At 57.8% G+C, this 21074-nt stretch overlaps 1 protein-coding gene and 1 long non-coding RNA gene across 2 annotated transcripts in view; one reads left to right on the plus strand and one right to left on the minus strand.

The window, feature by feature from the left end:
- The window catches only part of LOC118611390, a 25598-nt gene extending 15219 nt beyond the window's left edge, over positions 1-10379 (minus strand). The window contains exons 1-2 of the long non-coding RNA XR_004954311.1: positions 9624-10379; positions 8810-8896 (exon numbers count right to left, since the gene is read on the minus strand). This is a non-coding gene — a long non-coding RNA (uncharacterized LOC118611390). The remainder of the gene's footprint in view (positions 1-8809; positions 8897-9623) is intronic.
- Positions 10380-12779: 2400 nt separating this feature from the next.
- On the plus strand, positions 12780-20600 carry MINAR1 (membrane integral NOTCH2 associated receptor 1). Its single transcript, XM_016125510.2, has 3 exons — positions 12780-15355; positions 15935-16186; positions 20403-20600. The coding sequence occupies exons 1-3, from the start codon at positions 13073-13075 to the stop codon at positions 20598-20600; spliced, it is 2733 nt and encodes a 910-aa protein (XP_015980996.2). The 5' UTR covers positions 12780-13072.
- Positions 20601-21074: the final 474 nt, after the last annotated feature.

The raw sequence follows: 21074 nt of genomic DNA on the forward strand, positions 1-21074 counted from the left end.
CGTCACCTCATGCACCTGGCCTCCCCTCCCCCACAAAAAAACTGCCCTGGTCCCCAAACCGCCTGCCACGCAGCCTGTGCAGAGCTTCTACATCAGGCCACTTTCCCAAGACTGGGGGAGCCCACTACTTTGTCTAATTCAGGTAAACGAACATAGAAAAGTCAAACAAAATGAAAAGACAAAGGAATATCTCTCAAATGAAGGAACAGGAATGATTCCCCGGGAATGGGGGGGACCCTAAGGAAACAGAAATCAGTAACTTGCCTGATAAAGAATTCAAGGAAATGGTCATGAGGGTGGTCACTATACTTGGGGAGAACTTTGATAAAATGCATAAGAACCAACCATCAACAAAATGAACGGACCACCTACAAAATGGGAGAAGATATTCACAAATGATTCATCCAATAAGGGGTTACTATCCAAAAACATATAAAGAACTCATATGCCTTAATATCCACTCCCAAAAAACCCTCCAAAAAATCTGATTAAAACATGGGCAGAAGACCCGAACAGACATTTCTCCAAAGAGGACACACAGACGGACAACAAACATAAAAAGATGCTCAGCATCACTAATCATCAGGGAAATGCAAATTAAAACCACCATGAGATGTCTTCTCACACCTGTCGGAATGGCCATCATCAATAAATCCGTAAACCACAGTGCTGGCGAGGCTGTGGAGGAAAGGGACCCCTCGTGCACTGTTGGCGGGATTGCAAATCGGTGCAGCTGTGATGGAAAACAGTTTGGAGGGGCCTCAAAGGATTAAAAATAGAACTACCTTATGACCCAGCAATTGCACTTCTGGGTATTTATCCTAAGAAATCCAAAATACCAATTCAAAAAGTTATATGCACCCCACGTTCATCACATTATTGTTTACCACAGCCAAGATGTGGAAGCAACGTGAATTCCCACAAGTGGAAGGATAAAGATGTCATATACATATACAACGGAATAGTACTTGGCCATAAAAAAAGAATGGAATCTTGCCATTTGCAACAACATGGATGGACCTGGAGGGTATTATGCTCAGTGGAAAAAGTCAGAGAAAGACAAATACTGTATTACTTCACTTATACGTAGCATCTAAAAAAAACACCAAAAGAAATGAATTAACAGAGACAGACCTACAGACGCAGAGAACAAACTGATGGCTGCCAAAGTGGGAGTGGAAGAAAAAAGAAGTTAAAAAAAAATAAGTAAGTAAATAAAATCCTGGGCAAGGTAGGACACATCCAATTTTATTCCCATCTTGCCCTCTCCAGAGACTGGCTGGAGCCTGCCTCACAGCAAGGTACTGAAGACGAATGAATTTAAGAACTCGGGCTGCAGCCTCTGGGAAGACCGAGCTGTCAACGCTTGGCCCTGATCAGGTGGTATTTAAAGTATCCATTTATTCACAGGTTCACTTTTAGCGGCTGTCGCCAGCCACATCCAGACAGCACATGGAGGGTGGCTGGCTGGGACTGAGATCTCGAGTCCCTGGGGCCTGCTCAGACCACAGGTAGGAAGCACCACCAGGCGCTGGAATCTGGGCTGCGCACAGGGAAAGCCTAGGACCCAGCCCCGGGAGGCTGCTCCGCAGTCCCGCAGCGGGGGTTTTTCTTTTGAAATGGAATCCCACGGTTGTGAAACTGCATTGTTCTTAACGAGGCGCCCCACGGTGCGGTTCCTGCGATCTCTTGCGCCGCGGGGCCCATGTCTGTGGGGACGGTGGCGCAGGCAGCCGCCGCCTCCCGGCCCCACTGCAGCGCGCAGGGGACTAGCGAAGGCCCCCAGCTCTGATGCGCGGATCCGGCCTGACTTTCGGAAACCCAGCCCGGCTGGCCTTGCTGTGTGTGTGTATTTGTGCGTGTTTGGGGAGGGGTGGTCACGTGACCACCAGTCTCCAATCTCGGTGCCAACTGAGCCGAGTCCAGCCAAGACACATCGGCGAGCTAAGTGACCACCTCGTCCCCCCACCCTCCCTTGCAAAGGGCTGCGGTGTCCGAGGCTCGGGGGTCGAGCCCAGCGCACGGGGAGAGAGAGGCGAGGACACCGCGCGCCCCTGCTCGGCCACTGGGGGCCGCAGTCACCTTCAGCGCAGAGTGGGGAGCCGAGCCCGGCTGGTGGCTCTGGCCGCCGCTCCTCCCAGCGCGCAGCCTCCACCGGCTCTGCCCCCGGCGCGGCGGCCGCGACCCGGGACCGCGCGGACGTGGCCTGCTCCGAGCTCCGGCGCGCCCGGCTCGCACTCCACCGGCGGCAGCCTCCGGCAGGGCACCCCCGTGGCGCGCCCGCCGCGCCGCTCCCGGGGCCCGCCCCTCGGCGCCCAGGGCGCGCGCAGTCACCACCCGTGCGCCCCGCCAGCCTGCGCGCCCGGGCCGGCGACGATGGGGAGGCCGAGCCCGGCTTTGTCCCGCCGGCTCCCCGGCCCGCGCTGCTCGCCGCCCCGAAGCCTGTGACGTGGCGGCGCCGGAGGAGACACAAAGCCCGAGGCCGTGGGCGCCCGGGGGGCCGGGGCCACGTCCCGGCGTCGCCGCGAGCCCCGGCGCCATGCGAGCCGGAGCTGGCTGCCCGCTGCCCGGGGGAAGCCTGCGCGCCCGCCCTGGGCGCCGTGCGTCCGCCCCGGTCCCGGGCTCGGCCAGGCGGGCGTCGCGCAGGTGAGGGCAGACCCCGACCCGGGGCACCGCGGAGGCGCCCTGGCACGGAGCTGCTGCCGGGGAGGCGGGGACCGGCGGGCTCGGAGCCCCCTCGAGGCGCGGCATCGGAGGCCGTGCGGGCCGCGGCGGGCCGGCGCGCATCCTGCTCCGCAGCAGCCTCGGAGGTAACTTCGGAGAGCCGGGCGAGGGGGCGTGGGCGCTGGCGGAGTCCCCCGGCCCGCTCGGCTTGGGGACACTGCGGGCCGCGGACCCATTCTGCTGCGCGCTGAGTGGTGATGGAGGAGGTGTGTACGCGGGGGGTGCCGGGCTCCACCAAACCCGGCGGAGGGATCAGGGGTTCGGGCAGAGAAACAGCAAAAAACGACCATGCAGTCGGGGCAAGTTTTTAGGGCTGCAAGTCCACTTGTAGTAAACACTGTTCTGAGGGTTACCCGGGCCCGCTGTGTGCGCGGGGCCTGGCACGTCAGGGGCGCGCAGCGAGATGGGGAAGCGGGACAAACCCCGGGCGGGCGGACGCGCGGTGCAGCCCAAGCTTTGCAGGCGCCGCGACGGGGAACCGGAGCATGGTCCTCCCCGAGGACAAGGCACGTTCAACTTCACTCTCCGGAAAGCACGGAGGCCGGCTGTGGGCGCGTCACTCCCGGGCCGTGCGGCTCCAGCGCGGGCAGCGCTTGCCACCTGCGCGCCGCGCTCCCCGGGGCGGCCGATCCGGCCAGAGCACCCCTCGCCCGCTCTCCGCGGTGCCAGGGCTTCCGAGGGCGTCCGAGCTCTGGCGTTTTCTCGGTGAGATTAAGTGACCTTTCGCGAAGACCTAGGGGAGCCTCTGCCGTACACAATAGAGGTCTGTCTTAGAGGCTTCAGACTATTTCTCTTGAGCATGGGCGTCGTCACTGGGAGGTGGCAGAGTCCATGCCGCTACCCTCATGGCTGTGACCGCGGGCTTCAGGGCTGGCCTGAGCTGTGATTCCATGCTCCTGTGGACACCCGCCAGGGGGATGCCCGCAGCAGCAGCAGACGGCCGGCGATGCACCCCTTTCTCCAGCAAGCAGGCTGAGCTGATGGGTAAATGCCCCTCCCATCTCCATGCCCTCCAGCATGGATGGAGTCTGCCCCGCAGGTAGGAGCCAGCAGACCGCTGTGGCACACACAGACTGTGACGGTGAGCTCCGGGCCACCGGCAGATGTCTTCTGGGCTCTGTTGAAACAGGAGAAAGGGGTCGGAGCCAGGCAGCCTGGTGCTGTGGGCACGCTGGGATAGCTCCCTGTCATGGGCTTTCTTCTTGCTGCTCAGAGGGTGGTGGGCAGGAGGAGGGCAGTCCGCAGAAGAACAAGTCTAGAGATTTTCTCAGGTTGCTGGTGCCTGGAGGGAAAACCTTAAACGTCTGGTAAACAGTCTGATTTCTGTCATGTCTGTCTGAGAGGTCTGTATAGATCTGGACCATGTGACAGTAAGTGTCAGTGGCCAGGGACAGAATACGTCAGTTTGTTTGCATTTCCGATGAGTCTGGCGAGGAAGTGTCCAGTGGCACTTAGTACTTGGAAGACAGACGAAGGCTTCTTTGTTGGTGGGGTCCTTTTTTGAATTTCACATATGTAATGCCATCTTTCCCAGCCAATGCTAGATACAAAATTGGTGTGACTTTGCAGCTCCTAAAAGCCTTTGCGTTGATTAACCCCGATACCCCCCGAACACATCCACGCCCCTGTGACGTTCAGACACCTGCACACCCCCATCCGCGGCACACACAACTGGCTGGGGCGTTCTCCCTCAGGATCCCCAAAATAAGCTCTCTCTGGAACCTTGACAAACGGGAAGCAGAAACCAGTTCTGCAGCTGCTGCTGAGTGCCTGCCGGGCGGGGATGTGACACCACTCGGAGGAGGAAGGGAAAGGCCCTGCGAGGCTCCAGCCACGTGGTGACGTGTCTCCTCAAGCTCCCTGGGACAGGCTCCCAGGTTCCGCTGTCCCTAGGTTGCTAAAGCTCGCGGACACGTGAATCTAGCTTGTGGCGCTCTCCTGCAGGCTCGGTGTAAACAAAAAGAAAAAAGAAAAGAGAGAGGAAAGAGGGTGTGGAGTCCGGAGAGGGCGGAGGCAGTGGGCGGCAGGCCTCGGCACGCCTCGCTCGGCACCTGAGCCCAGGTTGCTAACTCTGCTGCGTGTTTATTTTCCTGTATGATGAGAGGGCATCAGAACAGAGCATTCGGTTCCCCTGCTCTCTGTCTTTTGAGGACAGGACCATCGCACTTCCTGTGACAGTGCGATGTCTGAGTGGCTGGAAGAGGGCAGGGTGTGTAGCCCACTCAGCGCTCGGGCCCAGCGGGGGCACCGAAGCCCCTCGGCGCTCCCCAGGTCAGTCTAGAACCACTGGAAGGCTTCTCTGGAGTACGTCCCGTTTGTGTCCGAGGGCGAATCCTGCGGTTACCTAGTTCTGTGTCACAGTCTGTCACACACGGTTCACTGGCATGCCGTCCCCCCTGGTGGCCGGCCAAGCCCTGCACAGGGGCTCCTGGAGGACCGTGATCGTGCCAGCCCCGAGTCTCCCCCGTCCGGCACAGGGCGGGCGTGTCGGCGGTGCTGGGCGGCGCTTGCTGAGTGGATAGAGGTGCAGGGGGTGGAGTTGTCCTGAATGAACAAGGACAGACAAGGACCCAGCATGGGGAGGGTAGGAGCTTTGACTTACTTCTCGCTCTGTCGCCGGCGTCCACAACGCTGCCTGGCAAAGGCGGATTCGGGCTTACTGTAAAAAGCCCTTTAAGCTTGTTAAAGTTCTTGACCAGGAGCGAGTTTGCTGCGAGGGCCTAGGCAGCACGGGCGTGGTGGTTCTGCTCTCTGCTCGCAGGGGACCTGGCCCTCCTCAGCAAGGGGGACTGCATTCTCCACTTCCCGGAAGCGAGGCCTGGCCGGCTGCCTTGCCTGGCTAGAGAAATGCCCCTGGGAGCGGTGCCTCACCATGCTCTTCCCTTCTCTCTGCTCCGAGCACCGTCAATACCCAGGCAGTGGCTGCTCTGTTGACCTGCGTGAAGGTCGTGTGAAGGTGACTCGCACTGCATCTGCAGCACGGATAAGGAATAAACCATTGGTGGTTGAAGCTACTGGACTCTGGGGACTGCTTGTTGCAGCCACATAACACAGCCTGCCCTGACTGAAGCATCGCGTCCAGAGCTCAGGGCAATGCTGGCTTTGTGTTGGTGTCTGTCTGTCAAGAGCGCAGCACCGCCTAGGAGGGCCAGCGGTTGCTCAGACGGGGCTTCATGGGCGTCAGGACCCAGGTGTGATGGCCACAGCGAGACACGTGGTTGTCAGTATTGCCGGCTGCAGAGCGCATTTGGTAGCATGTGCAGGTCAGTCTTTTAGAGAAGCAGCCAAGCTAACCAAAGGCCTGGCATGTAAGCCACAAACCACTGGTTTCAGAGTCTGGTGTTCACTGATCAGGGAGAAATGCCCATTAGAAGCCAGATAATAAAAAGAAGGTGCCTGGTGAGCATAAACTTAAAGCCAGGGGAGTTACTGGAATGAGCCGAAGGCCAATGTCACAGGGCTGTGACGTGCCGACTGACGTACCTGTCTCTAACCAGCTTAGAGAACTACTCGTGAATGGACTCCATACTACGCGCACGCATCATTCAATACCCTCCTCGGAGTGTGGTGTGATGAACATGCTTCCTATGTGATTTCTCGGGTGCTTAGCTAAGCCAACGCGAGCTTCTCTGACAGCCCCTCTCCGGGTCTGCCGGTGAGGACGGCATGTCGCGAACGCTCTCCGCCGTCCTGCCCACCTCACGTGCCCTCCCCTGTGCAGGCACCGTCCACGTCCTTCCTGCCGGGTCTCTCGTTCCAATGGCTGATGTGCCGTGGCCACCAACCTGCAGCCTCTGTGGTGACACCAGGGTTTTGAGAAGTTTTATGCAGGATGCTGAACAGGGTGACTTCAGGAACAGAGCCGAGAAAATACACCGGAAAAGGTCAGCAGACCAGTAGGGACCGGCAGGGACAAAGGGCTTTGGAAAATCGGAGAAGCCTGGAGGCTGACAGACAGTTGGGAGAAGGCCAGGCAGGAGAACAAGGGACGGGGCCTGTCGACAGAGTTAAGCTAAAGAAAATGGGAAGTCGCCTGTCAGGTCGGTGCAAGACGGGTGTGGGGGGTGACGGGGGTCGGGGGGCTGCGGGCTTTCCCTCGGTGACCCGTTGCCATGGGGGCCCTGTTACACTGCGTGATGACAGGCCACTTGCTGGTCTGCCTCCCCCAGCAAACTGCACACCCCTGGAGGACTGGGACGTGCCACGTGCTGTCTGTCCTGGTGACCAGCACAGTGCCGGGCGCGGGCTGGGCGGTTCCATGGAGCTGTCGGGTGAAGGAGGGCGTGACCTGCACTGGGACACCCAGAAGGCCCTGTGCAGTGCTGTGGGGCTTGGGGGCTGGCCCTACAGCCACTGCAGGAAGGAGACACATCTAATGATTCGGTCCCCACAGCCTCGGTCTGAGTCAGCAGAGCTATGTGACCACGACAAGACCCTGAGCTGAATGACGGTGTCTAGAACGAAGACGGACTTCTGGTCCTTCCTGCCTTCAGAACAAGGAAGCTCGGCTTGAGAAGCACATGAGCCAGCTGGAAATTATGTAGAGAAGGGCCGTGGGTGGCCAGCACCAAGGCATGTCTAGCCCAGAATCCCAAGCAGCTGTCCTCGGTCAGCCTTGCTAGAGCCTCTTGGCTCTATCCAGTCTTTATGGATGCAGGTTCCAGGCCTGAGCCTCGGGCTGTCCCCGGCTGAGTCAGTAGCGTGCTTCGAAGCCATACTCCCATCATAGGGAGGAAAAGGGGCCGGGTGGGGTCCTGAGCCGGGACTGGAGAAGCATCTTCAGTGCTGGAGAGCTGCCTGGCACAAGGATCCGCACCCTGTGTGTCCTGGGCAGCAGGGCCAGGCCCAGTGGGTGGAGAGTGGCTTCCTGGGGACATGGATAGTGGCCACTGCTCCCTGCCTGAGGCCGTCGCACCTGCCCGGCTCAGGTCAGAGCTGCTGTGAGCTCTGGGAACATGCAGGGGGCAGGACAGGGTGGCCTTCCATGCTCCCAGGGTTCTGGGAGGTATTGCAGGGTGACAGCATGGGTCAGCACTGCGAACATCACCACTTCCCATCATCCTCAGCTGCCAGTCAGCAGAGGGCCTAAGTGACACACCAGACCCTGCGCTACCGAGCAGGGCAAAGCGTCTGCCGACCGAGGGGGCCTGTGGGCCTTCCAGCATGTCCACCTAAATATGAGAATGTGGACGGGGTGGGGGGCCGTCCTTCCTTCTTCGTGTACTGGGGGTTGGGGTTCCAGCCCTCTGGCAAAGGCCTCTTTGGCATGGGCCAAAGAGGTCCATGCCCAACCCTCAGAACCTGTGAATGTGTCACCTGACATGGCAAGAGGGACCGTGCAGATGTGACGAAGCCGAGGTGGGGGAGGCCGCCGGGGTATCTGCTGGGTCCCAGGGACCCACACGTGTCTATCAAGTGGGACGAGGAGGCAGGCGAGTTGGAGAGGGACACATGCATGCTGGCTCTGAAGACAGAAGAAGGGCCAGCCGACCGCAGGAGCCATAAACGCCGGGAAACGGACTCTCCCCTCGTGCCCTGGAGGGGAGGCAGCCGCTGGTCCACGGGCGGTGGCCCAGAGAAGCCCGAGAGGGCAAACCAGGGCTGTGAGCGACTGTCTGTGGTCATTTCTCACAGCAGCAGAGGACACTTAGGCCGTTCAACCTCTGTGATGACCAGTGTTTGCCACCCAAGTGTGGGGAGGCACCGGAACGGGGTGCCCCGGAGAATCTGGTCAGATCTTCACCTCGGTCAGTGCTCCCTGAACCCTGAAACTCTGCCCTCTCCCCACTGAACCCACGGAGCCCCAGGGCTCTGTGCACTCCAGCCTGGGGAACATGACAGAGAAAGTTCAGCACTGCCCCGTGCTAGGCGCATCGTCACGCCCAGTTATAAGGTGGCCACACACAGCATCTACAATGTGCATTTGAGTTTTCACTTAAAATGAAAATAGAACACAACAGAAAAACAGTTCACCTCTGAGACTATGTGGAAAAGCATCAGAAAAACCTCTCTAAATGAAAAGGGGATCCCTGTGCTGTGAGGCAACGTTTTGACTTCCCTGGACCAAAAAAAAAAAAAGTGGTACCTGTCTGTACCTGCCCCTTCCACCTGCGCCATCTGGTCCATGGCTTCGGCTCTTCCTAGGAGGTCAAAGGTCAGGAGGCGGGCGGACCTAGGCATGGTTTCAGGTGGAGAGTAGACAAGTTAATGGAGCTCTGACCTCTCACTATTATCATTTCACTCTCAAATGAGACATGAGCAATGCCTCAGCATCGCGAAGCTATTTTTACAGATGTTTTAAGGCTGAATGTTGCTACATCAGAAATGCTGTAGCAATAAGTGATATTCTCCGCAGGCCTTAGGAAGCGCCCCGAGGGCCGAGCACGTGCTGGTCCTGCGGCCCGGGATGCCCGCCGTCCTTGTCCAGGAAGGAAGGTGGGCACACAGTTGGCGCCGTCAGTACTTACCTGGGTGGGGACTTCATTCGAATGTAATCTTTCCCACAAGGACTTCTTTGGCCATCTTATTTAAAATCCCACCCCCGCCCCCCACTTTCTGACTTCCTCCTCTGTTTTTCTCCACTGCACTTTCTGCCATCTGAGGCACACTTTGCTGGTTATCTGTCTCCCCACCTAGAATATAAGCTCACGAGGGTCGTTTTTTTTGTCTGCTGCATAGTCTGCTGCTGTATTTCCACCAGCTACAATGGTGCACTTTGCCAGTTAGGAAGCAAGTACTTTTGAATGAATAAATGGATGTCTCATTTTACCCAGTGAGTGATCTCGGAAGGAAGAATTGCCGTCTTCCTTTTCCAGATTAGGAAACCAGAGATGAGAGGCGATCATTTACCTCCTCGAGTTTCACTGAGATGAAAATAGAACAAAACAGAAAAAGTTTACCTGCAGAATCTCTTCTCTTTATCTCTTATTAGAAAATCACATGTTCGGAACGTTTAAGTAACGCGGATCTGAAAGGAAGAAAAGAAACACCCAGAGACCATTATTGTTAACATTTCAGTACATAGAGTGTGTGTGTGTGTGTGTGTGTGTGTGTGCGCTCAATTGGATATATTACAATATGCCATTTAGTAGCATGCTTTTTCACTTAGGACTATGTCATTAGAGATCAAACATGACAATAAACATATTTCTGCAACATGATTCATTAATGCTACACATTACTTCATCATCTCGATGTAGTGTTTTATATAAACAATTATGGGAAAGGTTATTGCTGATTTTTTCTTAGTATAAGCAACATGCAAGAAAACGTATTTGTAGCACTTTTTTCTACACACATCTGATTATTTCCTTTAGAGAAACACTTAGAAGTATAGATTTGTTTTATTTTTAAAATGCATGTATTTTAAATTTTATTACCGATTACTTTTCGCAACAATCACACAAACTTGTACCTCTCCAACAACATATATTTACACGTGCCTTGCGTGCACACACACACGTGTTCCACAGCAGGTTCACTCAGCCCCCAGAGGTTTCAGGCTGATATTTCTCCCTTGTTCTTTCGAGCCTGGAATTTCTCTAGCCTCAACTTCTTCATTTCTCCTGAACAGACTGAAGACTATGGTGCCTCCCTCTTCACATCTCACGTAAAGCCCAACACCCAGCAGGTGTCCAGGCTGGAGCGTTTCTCCTCAGCTTGTCTCCCTCCCCCCACCCCCGTCCCCTTCTGTCACTTGGCAGGGGATGCTCAGCACCCCCAGCACAAGACTGGCCTGGCGCCCCTCCCACAGCATCACAGGCCTGGGCCGCAGGCTGAATCCCATCACATGGTCAGAGGGATCAGACACCCACTGAGGCAGCCTCCCCCCGCTGTGCCGTTCACTGGCGTGTTGTGGAAAACCCACGTGGGTTTGTCCGTGCTGACGCGTCGTCACGTGCACACCTCCCGCACACGACAGGCCTGTGCCCATGCACCCGTCAGCGCGGGGGGCACGTGCCTACCCCGTCCATTCAGAAACCCCCAAATTTCAGCTGTGACGGAAAAAGCCTCGGGTTTGGCGTATCACTTGTGTTCCCTTTATTCACTTCAGGAGATGCTGGGCCCCGGTTTTCCACACCTTTCTCCTGACCACGGACCGGTGATGTTGTAGCCTTGCTGAGCAGAACAGCAGGCCGGGGCAGCCTCGCGGGGGCATTGCGGGTCTCTGGGGAGGAGCGTGGCTCCCAGGGCTGCTGGACGTTCCCAGGCCTGCTTAGGTGCAGCAACGGTGTGCACGCGGCCTCAGAGGCCGAGGGGAGTGTTCGGGTCGAGCACTGTCACCAGCACGGCCGGCGTGGCGACCTGGAGCTGCTCCTGCCTCAGCCGCGCCGGCTCCTGCTCCGCTGCCTTCTGTGCCTGCGGGTGCACCTGACGCGCGCGTGTGGCAGCCTGTCCTGCCCGTACCGAGCAGGTCGCCCCGCGCAGGGCCTTCACCAGCCGGTGCGACGGTGGGGCGGCTTTTGGGCTTCGTTCCCGGCAGGACGGAGCCACTTGTCCACACAGGAAGATCCAGCCCGTGGCGCCTGTGTGTCCCTGCAGCATCTGGGCAGAGCACGCGCCCGTGCATGTGGCAGTCCCCTGGGACACGGCCCTTGGGACGGAGAGGGGACCTGGCTGGCAGCAGCTGGCATCTGACCCAAAGGCAAGACGCTGTTGCCCACGGGAAGGGGCTGGACCGCTGTGCGCCCAGTCAGCTTTGAAACCGAGAGGTCGGCCGTCGGCTGCCGTGTCTGAGCGGGTGGCCCGGGGTGGGGGGAGGGGGCAGACGCCTGTGGAATCCAGTGTCTCCCTGGCCTCTCAGGACCTGGTCCATGTTTGTCCCCGGGGAGCTTTACTTCCCCTTACGGAATTCTGTTTGCTTTTGCTTTGATGGTTTCGATTTTCCCATGCAAGAGTCATTTGTGCTTCCATTTCCAAACTGAGGTTTATTATCGTTCGGTGATTATAAAGTAACCTGTGTTCATTGTAGGAATTTTAGAAAAGATGGAACATTACTAAGAAAAAATGAAAGTTATCTATAAAGAGTCAAATAGGAACAATAGTTGAATGGGAAGGGGCATGGAGAACTTACTGGGGAGGTGGGACATCCCAGTTCTTTTTATGGTTTTGGTTTCTACCCATTTGCCAAAACGTCAGCAAATGCACTTAAGATTTGTGTGCTTCACTGTACATAACTCTCATGTTAAAAGAAAAACCGTAAACAATTACTGAAGTTGGGTTAATGATATGCATGATGAGATGTGTGGGGGAAACAGACACATGGGCAATTTACTTTAAATCGCATTAAAAGATAAGATGGCTTGATGAAGGATCGATGGGTAGACAGGTGGCAAAGCCGAGTAATGTTAACGGCGGGATCCAGATGGTGGTACGCGAGCACCCACTATAAAATTCTTCCGACTTTGCTGTATGTTTGAAAATTTGTGTAATACAATATTGAGGTTCAGACTGCTAATTCGGGAAAAAAAAAATCCATATTTACAATCTAAATGTAACCGCCCTGTAATAATGTACATTTCAGTGTACATTATTTTCTTCCATTTTCATTTCCCAGAATATATAATATATAATTAAGATCTTACTACACACACAGATTTTAATATTTTTTCACTCCATATTGTATCATAGTTTTCTTTTGTCATGAAAAGTCTTAATTATGTAGTTATTAAATTAACGTATAATTTACATACAGTAAAGTACATCCATTTTAGCGGACAGTTTTATGAGTTTTCACAAACGCATACAGTCAGGCCATCACCGCCCCAATGAAATGATTCCATCGTCCCGGAAAATCTCCGTGCCCCTTTGTACCAGCCCCCGGTGACCACAAACCTGTTTTCCAGAATGTCGCTGAGATGCAGCCGTGTAGCATTCGGCCTGGACCCCGGCTCCCTGCGGGGAACCTGTCCCTCGTTGCTGGGAAGCAGTGTTCCGTGGTAGGGCTGTCCCCTAATGTAATTTTAACGTTTGTGTGAAGTCACATATCTCACGACATGCTTCATTTCTGCACTTCCCCGTTGGTGAACTATCTCAGAGGCTTTTTTTTCGCTATATAGATACCGCCATGGTGAACATCTCTGTGCGTCAACCGTGGTCACTGATCATTTCTTCAAGGTAGAATTCTGGGAGAGAAACTGCAGGGTCGTACGTTACAAATATTTTTAAAGCTGTGACCACACTCTGATTTATTAAAGTTCCCCTTGCATTTCTTCCTGTGGCCCACAACAAGCGTGACTTAAACCTCCACTGCTGTGTATAACCTCTTCTCCCGCTCTTTCTCCACATCCTCGCTGCAGAACTGGTTCGAAGTTCTAGCAGCCTCGGACAGCCTTTGAGACCCTAAACCATGGAGGCCAGTCAGGACCCCTCCGTCTTCCTGGTGAAGGTGTTGGAGGAGCTGGACAGCAAGCAGAACACTGTTTCCTACCAGGACCTGTGCAAGTCCCTGTGCGCACGCTTCGACCTGCCGCAGCTCGCCAAGCTGAGGAGCGTGCTCTTCTACACTGCCTGCCTTGACCCCGGATTCCCCGCCACGCTGTTCAAAGACAAGATGAACTGCACCGTGAGCAACCAGCAGTCAAAGAAGATCATGGTGGCGGCAGACATCGTGACAATATTCAACCTGCTCCAGGTGAGCGGCGGGGCCGCCAGGGAGAAGCCGCCCGGCGGCCGGCCGAAGGCACACACGGAGGCGTCCTGCGAGTCGTGCCGGTCGGACGCCGAGGTCTGCGGTGCAGCCGAGTGTGAGCCCCTCGACAGCGGCCGGGGCGACAGGCCCTTCGGCCGCGGCCCCCCTGCCCGGCAGCCATCCAGGGGCCGCGAGGCAGGCTGCCGGGATTGCCCGCAGTTTGTGCCCGCCACGGAGCCCAACTTCCTGCTGGGCGTGGGCAGGGAGGCAAAGGCCCGTGCCGCCTCCCTGGACAGGCTGCAGGCCCTGGCCCCGTTCCCGGGAGGCAGCCCTCGGCCCTGCGAGATGCAGAGGACCTACTTCCCCATGAACCCTGACAGTGACTGCGCCTCGGACCAGTTCCCGCTGCCCCGCGCCCCAGGCGCCAAGGACACCTTCGTCTCTGGCGACGAGCCCTTTGTGGGCCAGTCCTGTGTCCAGAAAAGGAACATATTCAAAGAGGACTTTCACAATCTGATGGCCGTGTCCCCCGGCTTAGCCCGCTGCACTCACGAGGCAGAGGGCAGGCGCGGGGAGCCCCAGAGCCGCAAGGAGCCCCACAAGACACCCTTCTTTAATCACAGCTTCGAGATGCCCTACAGCAGCCAGTACCTGAACCCCGCATGCTCCCCCGTCCCTGACAGGAGGCGAGTGAAGCATGAGAGCTTAGACGACCTCCAGGCCTCCACGTACTTCGGGCCCACACCCGTGACGGGGACCCAGGACGCCAGGCGCTGTCCGGGGAGGCCCAGCAAGCAGACGCCGTGGCCGGCCAAAAGCTGGAGCCTAAACACAGAAGAAGTCCCTGACTTCGAACGGTCCTTTTTCAACAGGAACCCTTCCGAGGAGAAGCTGCGCTACCCAAGTCCCAGCGGACAGTCGCCCGGCTTCCCTGCCCCGGACCGGCGCCCGGCTTACCTCACGCCAACGGAGCCACAGCCGATGCTCCCTGCCGGCTACGCGGCGAAGCCCGGCGGGCTCAAACCGAAGGAGATCTTGGCCCCCGCTGACCTGGAGAAGCACGAGCCAGTCAAAAAGTTCAAAGACAAGAGCATTGGCTGCACCGGCGGGCAGCTCAGCTCAGACACCAGCAGCGTGGGCACCCAGACCGAGCAGCACGCGCTGGAGCCCAAGGCACGCAGGGACCTGTGTGCCTCGGGGCAGGGCAAATACACGAAGCAGTCTGATGACGACTCGGAAGTCGTCAGCGATGACATCAGTGACATTTTCCGATTTCTCGATGACATGAGTATCAGTGGCTCGACAGGAGTGATACAGTCATCCTGCTACAATAGCACGGGGTCCTTGTCTCAGCTTCACAAGTCGGACTGTGACAGTTCACCGGAGCACAACATCGTGAAAATTGCCAATGGGCTTCCCGGCAGCAAGGGAGAAAAGGGCAACCGGCCTGAAAGCAGCCACCACTCAGAAGAGGAGCTGAAGACCAGTGTGTGCAGACTGGTGCTCAGGATCGGCGAAATCGAACGGAAGCTTGAATCACTGTCGGGCGTCCGTGAAGAAATCTCCCAGGTGTTGGGCAAACTGAACAAACTGGATCAGAAGATGCAGCAGCCTGCGAAGGTGAGCGTGCAGGCGGATCTGAACTCCCTGACCAGCGAGGCTCCGTCCGATGAGAGCGCCTCGCCCCGGGTGTTCCGGGAGCACAGTGGCTCCCACGGGCCCAAACTGGAGAACGGCGCCGACTGGTGCTGCTCGGATGCCAGTGGGAGCAACAGCGAGAGCCTGCGTGTCCAGGCCTTGAAGAAGAGCCTCTTTGCCAGGCCGTCCTCGAGGTCGCTGACGGAGGAGAATAGCGCCACGGAGTCCAAAATCGCCAGCATCGCCAACTCGCCCCGGGACTGGCGCACCATCGCTTACGGCCACCGCGCGGGCCTTGGCGAGGAGGAGGCTAAGGACGGAGGCCCTGGCGAGAGCAAGGACTGGCATCGGAAGCCCAAAGAGGTAACTGGAAGCCAAGCCCACGTTCCCGGGTGGCTTGGCGCACTTCCGAGTGTGCACCTGTCGCGACAGCTGTCCTGCCTGGCCTGGTGGGCCTCTCGGGCTCGGCCGTTGGGACTGCGCGGGCAGGCCGCTGGTCGGGCGGCGGGGAGGAGCACAGGCCTGTGGTGCTGCCGGCGGGACGAAGGCGGCTTGAGTACCAGATAGGGATGCGGGCCCCGGCTGTCACTGCGTGGGGGCTGGCAGAGCACGCACTAGCAAGGGCGCGGGCACAGGACGGGCACAGGTGGCGTGAAGAATGCAGCTGAGGCCCTTAGCTCGTCCCAGCTGGGCTCCGGGCACAGTTATGGGGTCTCTTCCCTCACGTCCCCGGCCTCCACGCCGTCTCACGGGCCTCTGCTGCACTCACGGTCCTAAACCTCTGCTCTGAGAGTGCGGTGCCAGGCCTTTCCGGGCCCGTGAAGTCCCTGTCCCCTCAGAAGGAAGGCTTCAGCCAGCGCAGGTGCGTGTCCTTTGCTCAGCCCCGTGGGCCCTGCGGACGGCGGGTCCGTGCACCTCTCTGCACTTCTGTGCCCCCTGCAGGCGGACAGGCAGTACGACGTCCCCCCCCAGCACCGCCTGCCCAAGCAGCCCAAAGACGGCTTCCTGGTGGAGCAGGTGTTCAGCCCGCACCCGCACCCCGCCTCCCTCAGGGCACCCGGGAACAACCCCCTGTACACCAACATGCGGCGGACTGAGCTGGCTGAGGTGAAGCGCGGCCCGCCCTCCTGGACCGTCGAGGACTTCGCCCGGAACGCGGGAGACAAGGGCAAGCTGACCGCCCTGGACCTGCAGGTGAGCCTCTGGTGGTGTGGGGTGTGGGGGGTGTGTGTGTGTGGGGGGGAGGGCACGGCACTGGGCGGATGCAGGAGAGGACCACGGTGGCTGAGCCCGGCCTGTGACCTCGCCACCGAGCTCCCTGGACCCGCCGTGCAATTCTGATCTTGAGCAGAGAGGCTGGGGGGCAGGGGGTGGTGAGCTGCTGTCCTGTGATCAGGCACACCTGCCTCCGTGCTGCACTGGCGTTGGCTGTCGTGTGCTGACAGAATGTCTGAGACTCCGTACTGCGTGCAGGCTCTCACGTCTGTTTGCTAGACCCGTGCCAGGCTGTTCCACGCAGCACGAGCTGACTGCCCCTTCCACGCACAGCACATGGGAGCCGCCCATGCGGGAGCCATGCCGTGGGCGGGTTTCCACAGGGAGCGGCCCCGATGAGCGCTGCCCTGAGCTGCGGTGTGTGGGGGTGCTGGGGGTGTGTGGCCCACACATCCCGGGCAGGCTGGGCTGTGCCCACACATTTACCACGGTGGCCGCTCCACCTGGTTCCATTCCCACTGCCTCCATCCGTACTTCTGTCACTGCTGGAGCACAGGAAGCACCTGTCCTCACCTGTGGCCGGAGTTTTGTGGGCGTAGAGGCCACAGTCCCCACGGGGCCAGTCTGACCACGCTGGGTTCCGACCCCGGGCACCCTGGCCGTGCGTCGCCTCGCCGGCCTGGGCTTCAGCTTCCTCACCTGCTGGACGGGTGGAATGACACCGACATCACAGAGTCGCTGTGAGCACTGAAGGTGCCTGCGTGAAGCCGAGAGGTGTTCAGGGGCCAATGAGACGCCGCAGGGATCCGTCGACTGGGCAGGTGCTCTGGACGGCGGTCTCTGTGAGGCAGGCGCTGGTACGGTCCCCTCTGGTTTACAGATGAGCACATCGAGGCCCCCAGGAGCTCAGCAGGTTGCCCCATGTCGGATGCGTCTGCATTCGCCCTGCACCCCCAGAGCGAGTCTAGTGGAGTTGCTCCCCAAAATGACTGCAGTGACACACGTCTACACTGGGCCCTGCATGACGGCAGGCGCGGGCCAGGGCGGCTCCGGCCAGGCCCTGCCAGGGAGGTTCGTGGTGGCAGCCACTCCTCGCCCCTCTTACCTCCCGCACGGTCTGATCCCGTGTTCACTGCATGTCACTTGTCCTTGGGCCACTTCCTCTCTGGTCACCGTCAGCTGGCAAGGGTTTGATTCTCATGCAGGTGGGTTCTGGTGTCACATGGGCGTTGGCATGTCACGAGGTGTGACTGGTGGAATAATCAACGGTTCCCCAGGCTCACGATGACCTCGGAAGGGTCTGGTCAGATGCCTGAGTCAGAGACGGAAAACATCTTTTTAAAGTTTGGGGATTTAAAATTCAGGGAAAGGAGGCTGGGACATTTGCCCCCTACAGATTCATGCTACTTTAATGTGCCAATAGTTATAGACATAAAGGCAAAATTATAAAAAATAAAGGTAGAGCCTCGGATTAGAGAGCTTCAGGTGACCTCAGGTATAATGGCAAAGGTCGTGTGGCCAGCTGCACACGTGTGCCGACAGCCGACCCAGAGCTTACGGCCTCGCAAGGGGTCTGCCACTCAGCCAAGCAGGGTCCCTGAAGGCGAGGGACTCCGCCCGCCTGTTCACAGAAGCTCAAGCCTGTCTTAGGGCAGCTGCCGCACCTGGACAGTCTCGTGGGCCCCTGGGTGTCAAGAGGCGCCCCCCGGGGAGCAGGCGAAGGTATGGCCCATCTCATCTCTTTCGGTGGAAGGCTGATCACAAAGCCAGCGCGCTTGCCCGGGCCCCTAGAAACGTCGGGGTTACCACTCTGCTGCTCGGTGTCGCTAGAGCTTGCAGATACTGAAAAACCCAATAAAAACAGTTTATTTCACAGACTGAATCCCAGCCTGTAAAGTGCGTACAACCGCGGACGGAAGCCAATTCCTTCAGTCTGAGCTGCAGGGACCCGGGCAAACTGGGTATGTGGTGATACAGCGCTGCCCTCCGGGGCCGGCCGCAGGACGCCGGGGAGGTCAGGCTTCACGGCAACAGGGTGGGGACGACCATGAGCCCGGCCTCCCCTGGAGCCCCACTTTGTGTGTGTGCTCCCCACATGGCTCCAGCAAACATGCCCAGCCCGGGTCCATGTCTCCCTTCTAGAGTGTCCATTAAACTGTCCAGAGGGCCAGACCATGCCTAGTGCCCAGGAGGGCAGAGCTTTGGGGTGGGGGAGGGCTGGGGCTCCCGCATCAGGACATGGTAGACACCCGGAACAGAAAGCGCTCTGGGCGGCTCAGGCACCCTGGGGCCCCAGGCACCCGGCATAGGGTTCTCGCATGGCTGACGGGGTGGACAGAGCGCCCGCATGGAGCACAGAAGGACGTGGCCATTATCATAGTGTCCTTTTTCTCGTGATGGGTGCCCTGGGTGGCCCTTACAGACAACGTGAAAAACTGGAAAATGGCCTTAAACCTGAGGCCTCAGTGAGGAAGGGACATGGGTGGGAGAGTTTCAGCCACCCCGAAGCCCCTCGTCTTTCCATTATGCAATGGACAGGGGGTGGCAAACTCTTTGTGTCAAGGGCCACGGAGTAAACGCTTCAGGCCTCGTGGGACTTACAGTCTCTGTCACAACCGCTTTGCCGTTGTCACATGAGAGCGGCTAGAGGCGGTCTGTAAATGACCGGGCGCGGCTGTGTTCTGACAAAACCTTATATTCGCACACTGAGATCAGAATTGCCTATAATTTTCTCATATCGCAAAATATTCTTTGATTTCTTCAGTTAAAAATGTGACGATGACTCTCAGCTTGTGTGCTGTGCAAAGACAGGCAGCAGGCGGGCACGGCCCATGGCTGCGGTCCCCAACTGCTGTCCCCGACTGCTGTATCGGGACCACAAGCACTGGGGGAGCAGTAAGGCAGCCAGGGAACAGTGGGTGACGGAGAATGTCATGCATGTCATGCAGGGGACTTTTCAGGGTGCCGAGGGCAGGGTTCAGGGCATGGGAAGCACCCAGGATCAGCTCCAGTGAGTACAAGGGAGAGGAGCTGCTGGGGAGCGAACACCCCATCCCCGCCGTCCGAACCTACCTGGGAGCCTCGCGATGCGCCCGGGTGGGCCGGTCTCCTGGGGATGCAGAGCAAGGTGGAAGCGAGCAGGGAACAGATCTGGAAGGACAGGCAGAGAACGGCCGGCGTGGTTAGAATCACCAGTGTGCCCCCCAGTAACGTGGTTTGCCTGAGTCCCAGTTCGGGTGGGGTTTGTTTTGTAATTGAGTGTGTGTGCATGTGTGTGTGTGTGTGTGTGTGTGTGTGTCTGTGTGTGTGGTTTTTAACATGCCCATGATTGCGAGCATTAAACAATCCAGGAGAATCTTCAAAATGGACATTTTGTGTGCGCTTCAAAGATTTAGGTGACCTCACTTGGAACTGCAATGTGTTGTTGCTTTTATGTGACACGTATTATTAAGTGCTCGTCATGGAATGAGAACACTGCCTTCCTTTATGCAAATAGATTATAACCATCCCAGGGCACGGGCTCCACGGGCTGGGCAGGTTAAATGTGACGTTTCTCCCGTGCACAGTCCACTGATCCCAGGGAGCCCGGGCGACAGGTGCTGCCGCGTCTCCCTCTGCGAACAGGTGCCTGGTGTGGGGACGGTCGGCCGTGCAGCTGCAGACCTTGGTGTTAAGCAGTGCCCTGTGCCGCTCAGAAAAGTGTTTGAAATGGAAATATTTCATGTTGCGTTTGGACTGCTTATCCAGGAGGTGCCTTTCAATTTCCAGTAGATGCTTTTCTGAGGAACTGGGGACTGAATCAGAGTGATACATGGCCTTGCGTCAGGCAGTGCAGGGGCTGCCAGTGGGGAGCATTTTCCAGTGGAGAATGTTTTCCAGGGAGAGTATTTTTCCGTGGAGAGCATTACAGCGGGGACATCCTGGTCTTGGTTGGCGCCTTGCATTTCAGGTGCGTGTGCCGTGGCCCTGTTTTGCTTGCTCATCGACAGAAGACCCATGTCATGTCTTCTGGGTCAAAATGTGACATCTGCAGTAGGGGAGGTGCCGCGTGGGGGCCCGTGTCCCTCGTAGCCTGTCCCCGGCAGGGGCTGCTGGTCAGGGTGGGATGCACGGCCTCGGGGGTGATGACTGTAAAATTGTCTCTGACCTGGTTCCAAGTGTTCACCACCTTGCTCACATCTCGTCTCGCTTTCAGATGCAGGAGTCTCTGAACCCGAACAACCTGGAATACTGGATGGAAGACATCTACACCCCGGGCTACGACTCCCTCCTGAAGCGTAAGGAGGCCGAGTTCCGGAGAGCCAAGGTCTGCAAAATGGCGGCTCTGATCGCGGCCGCGGCGTGCACGGTCATCCTCGTCATTGTCGTGCCCATCTGCACGATGAAGTCATGAGCCGGGAGCCGCCCTGCTGGCCCTGCCGATGTCATCCTCTGCGGCTGCGGCCACTGGCAGCAATGGGGGTGACGCCGGGGGCTTTTCTGCAGACGCGGAGGGCGGTCCTCGGAGCACGTGTGCCGCAGAGGGACCCACCTGCCTGTGACCCACGGGCACTTTGAGAGGGCAGTGGCTTTCCTTGCTGACAGGCGGTGAATGTCCCATGGCACAAACTGAACTCCAAGCAAAAAAAAAAAAAAAAGCAAAACAAACATTGATTAGATTCTTTGCGTTTCAAAGATGTTTCCGGGCAGGGAAATTGTTATTCAGACGATCTTCCCTACGCAGTTTTTGGGGAGGAGCCGAGGGAGATGGCTACCCGGGAAGGAAACAGGACCGGTGCAGGTGGACCGACAGGGACAGTGGCCGTGCGGGGCGCTGCTTCTCTGCTGACCCCATTGCGGGCCTGTAAATGGTAGGAATGGGCCCAAC

This window comes from Rousettus aegyptiacus, unplaced genomic scaffold (genome assembly GCF_014176215.1).
Source record: "Rousettus aegyptiacus isolate mRouAeg1 unplaced genomic scaffold, mRouAeg1.p scaffold_m13_p_14, whole genome shotgun sequence".
In the NCBI taxonomy this organism is placed as follows: Eukaryota; Metazoa; Chordata; class Mammalia; order Chiroptera; family Pteropodidae; genus Rousettus; species Rousettus aegyptiacus.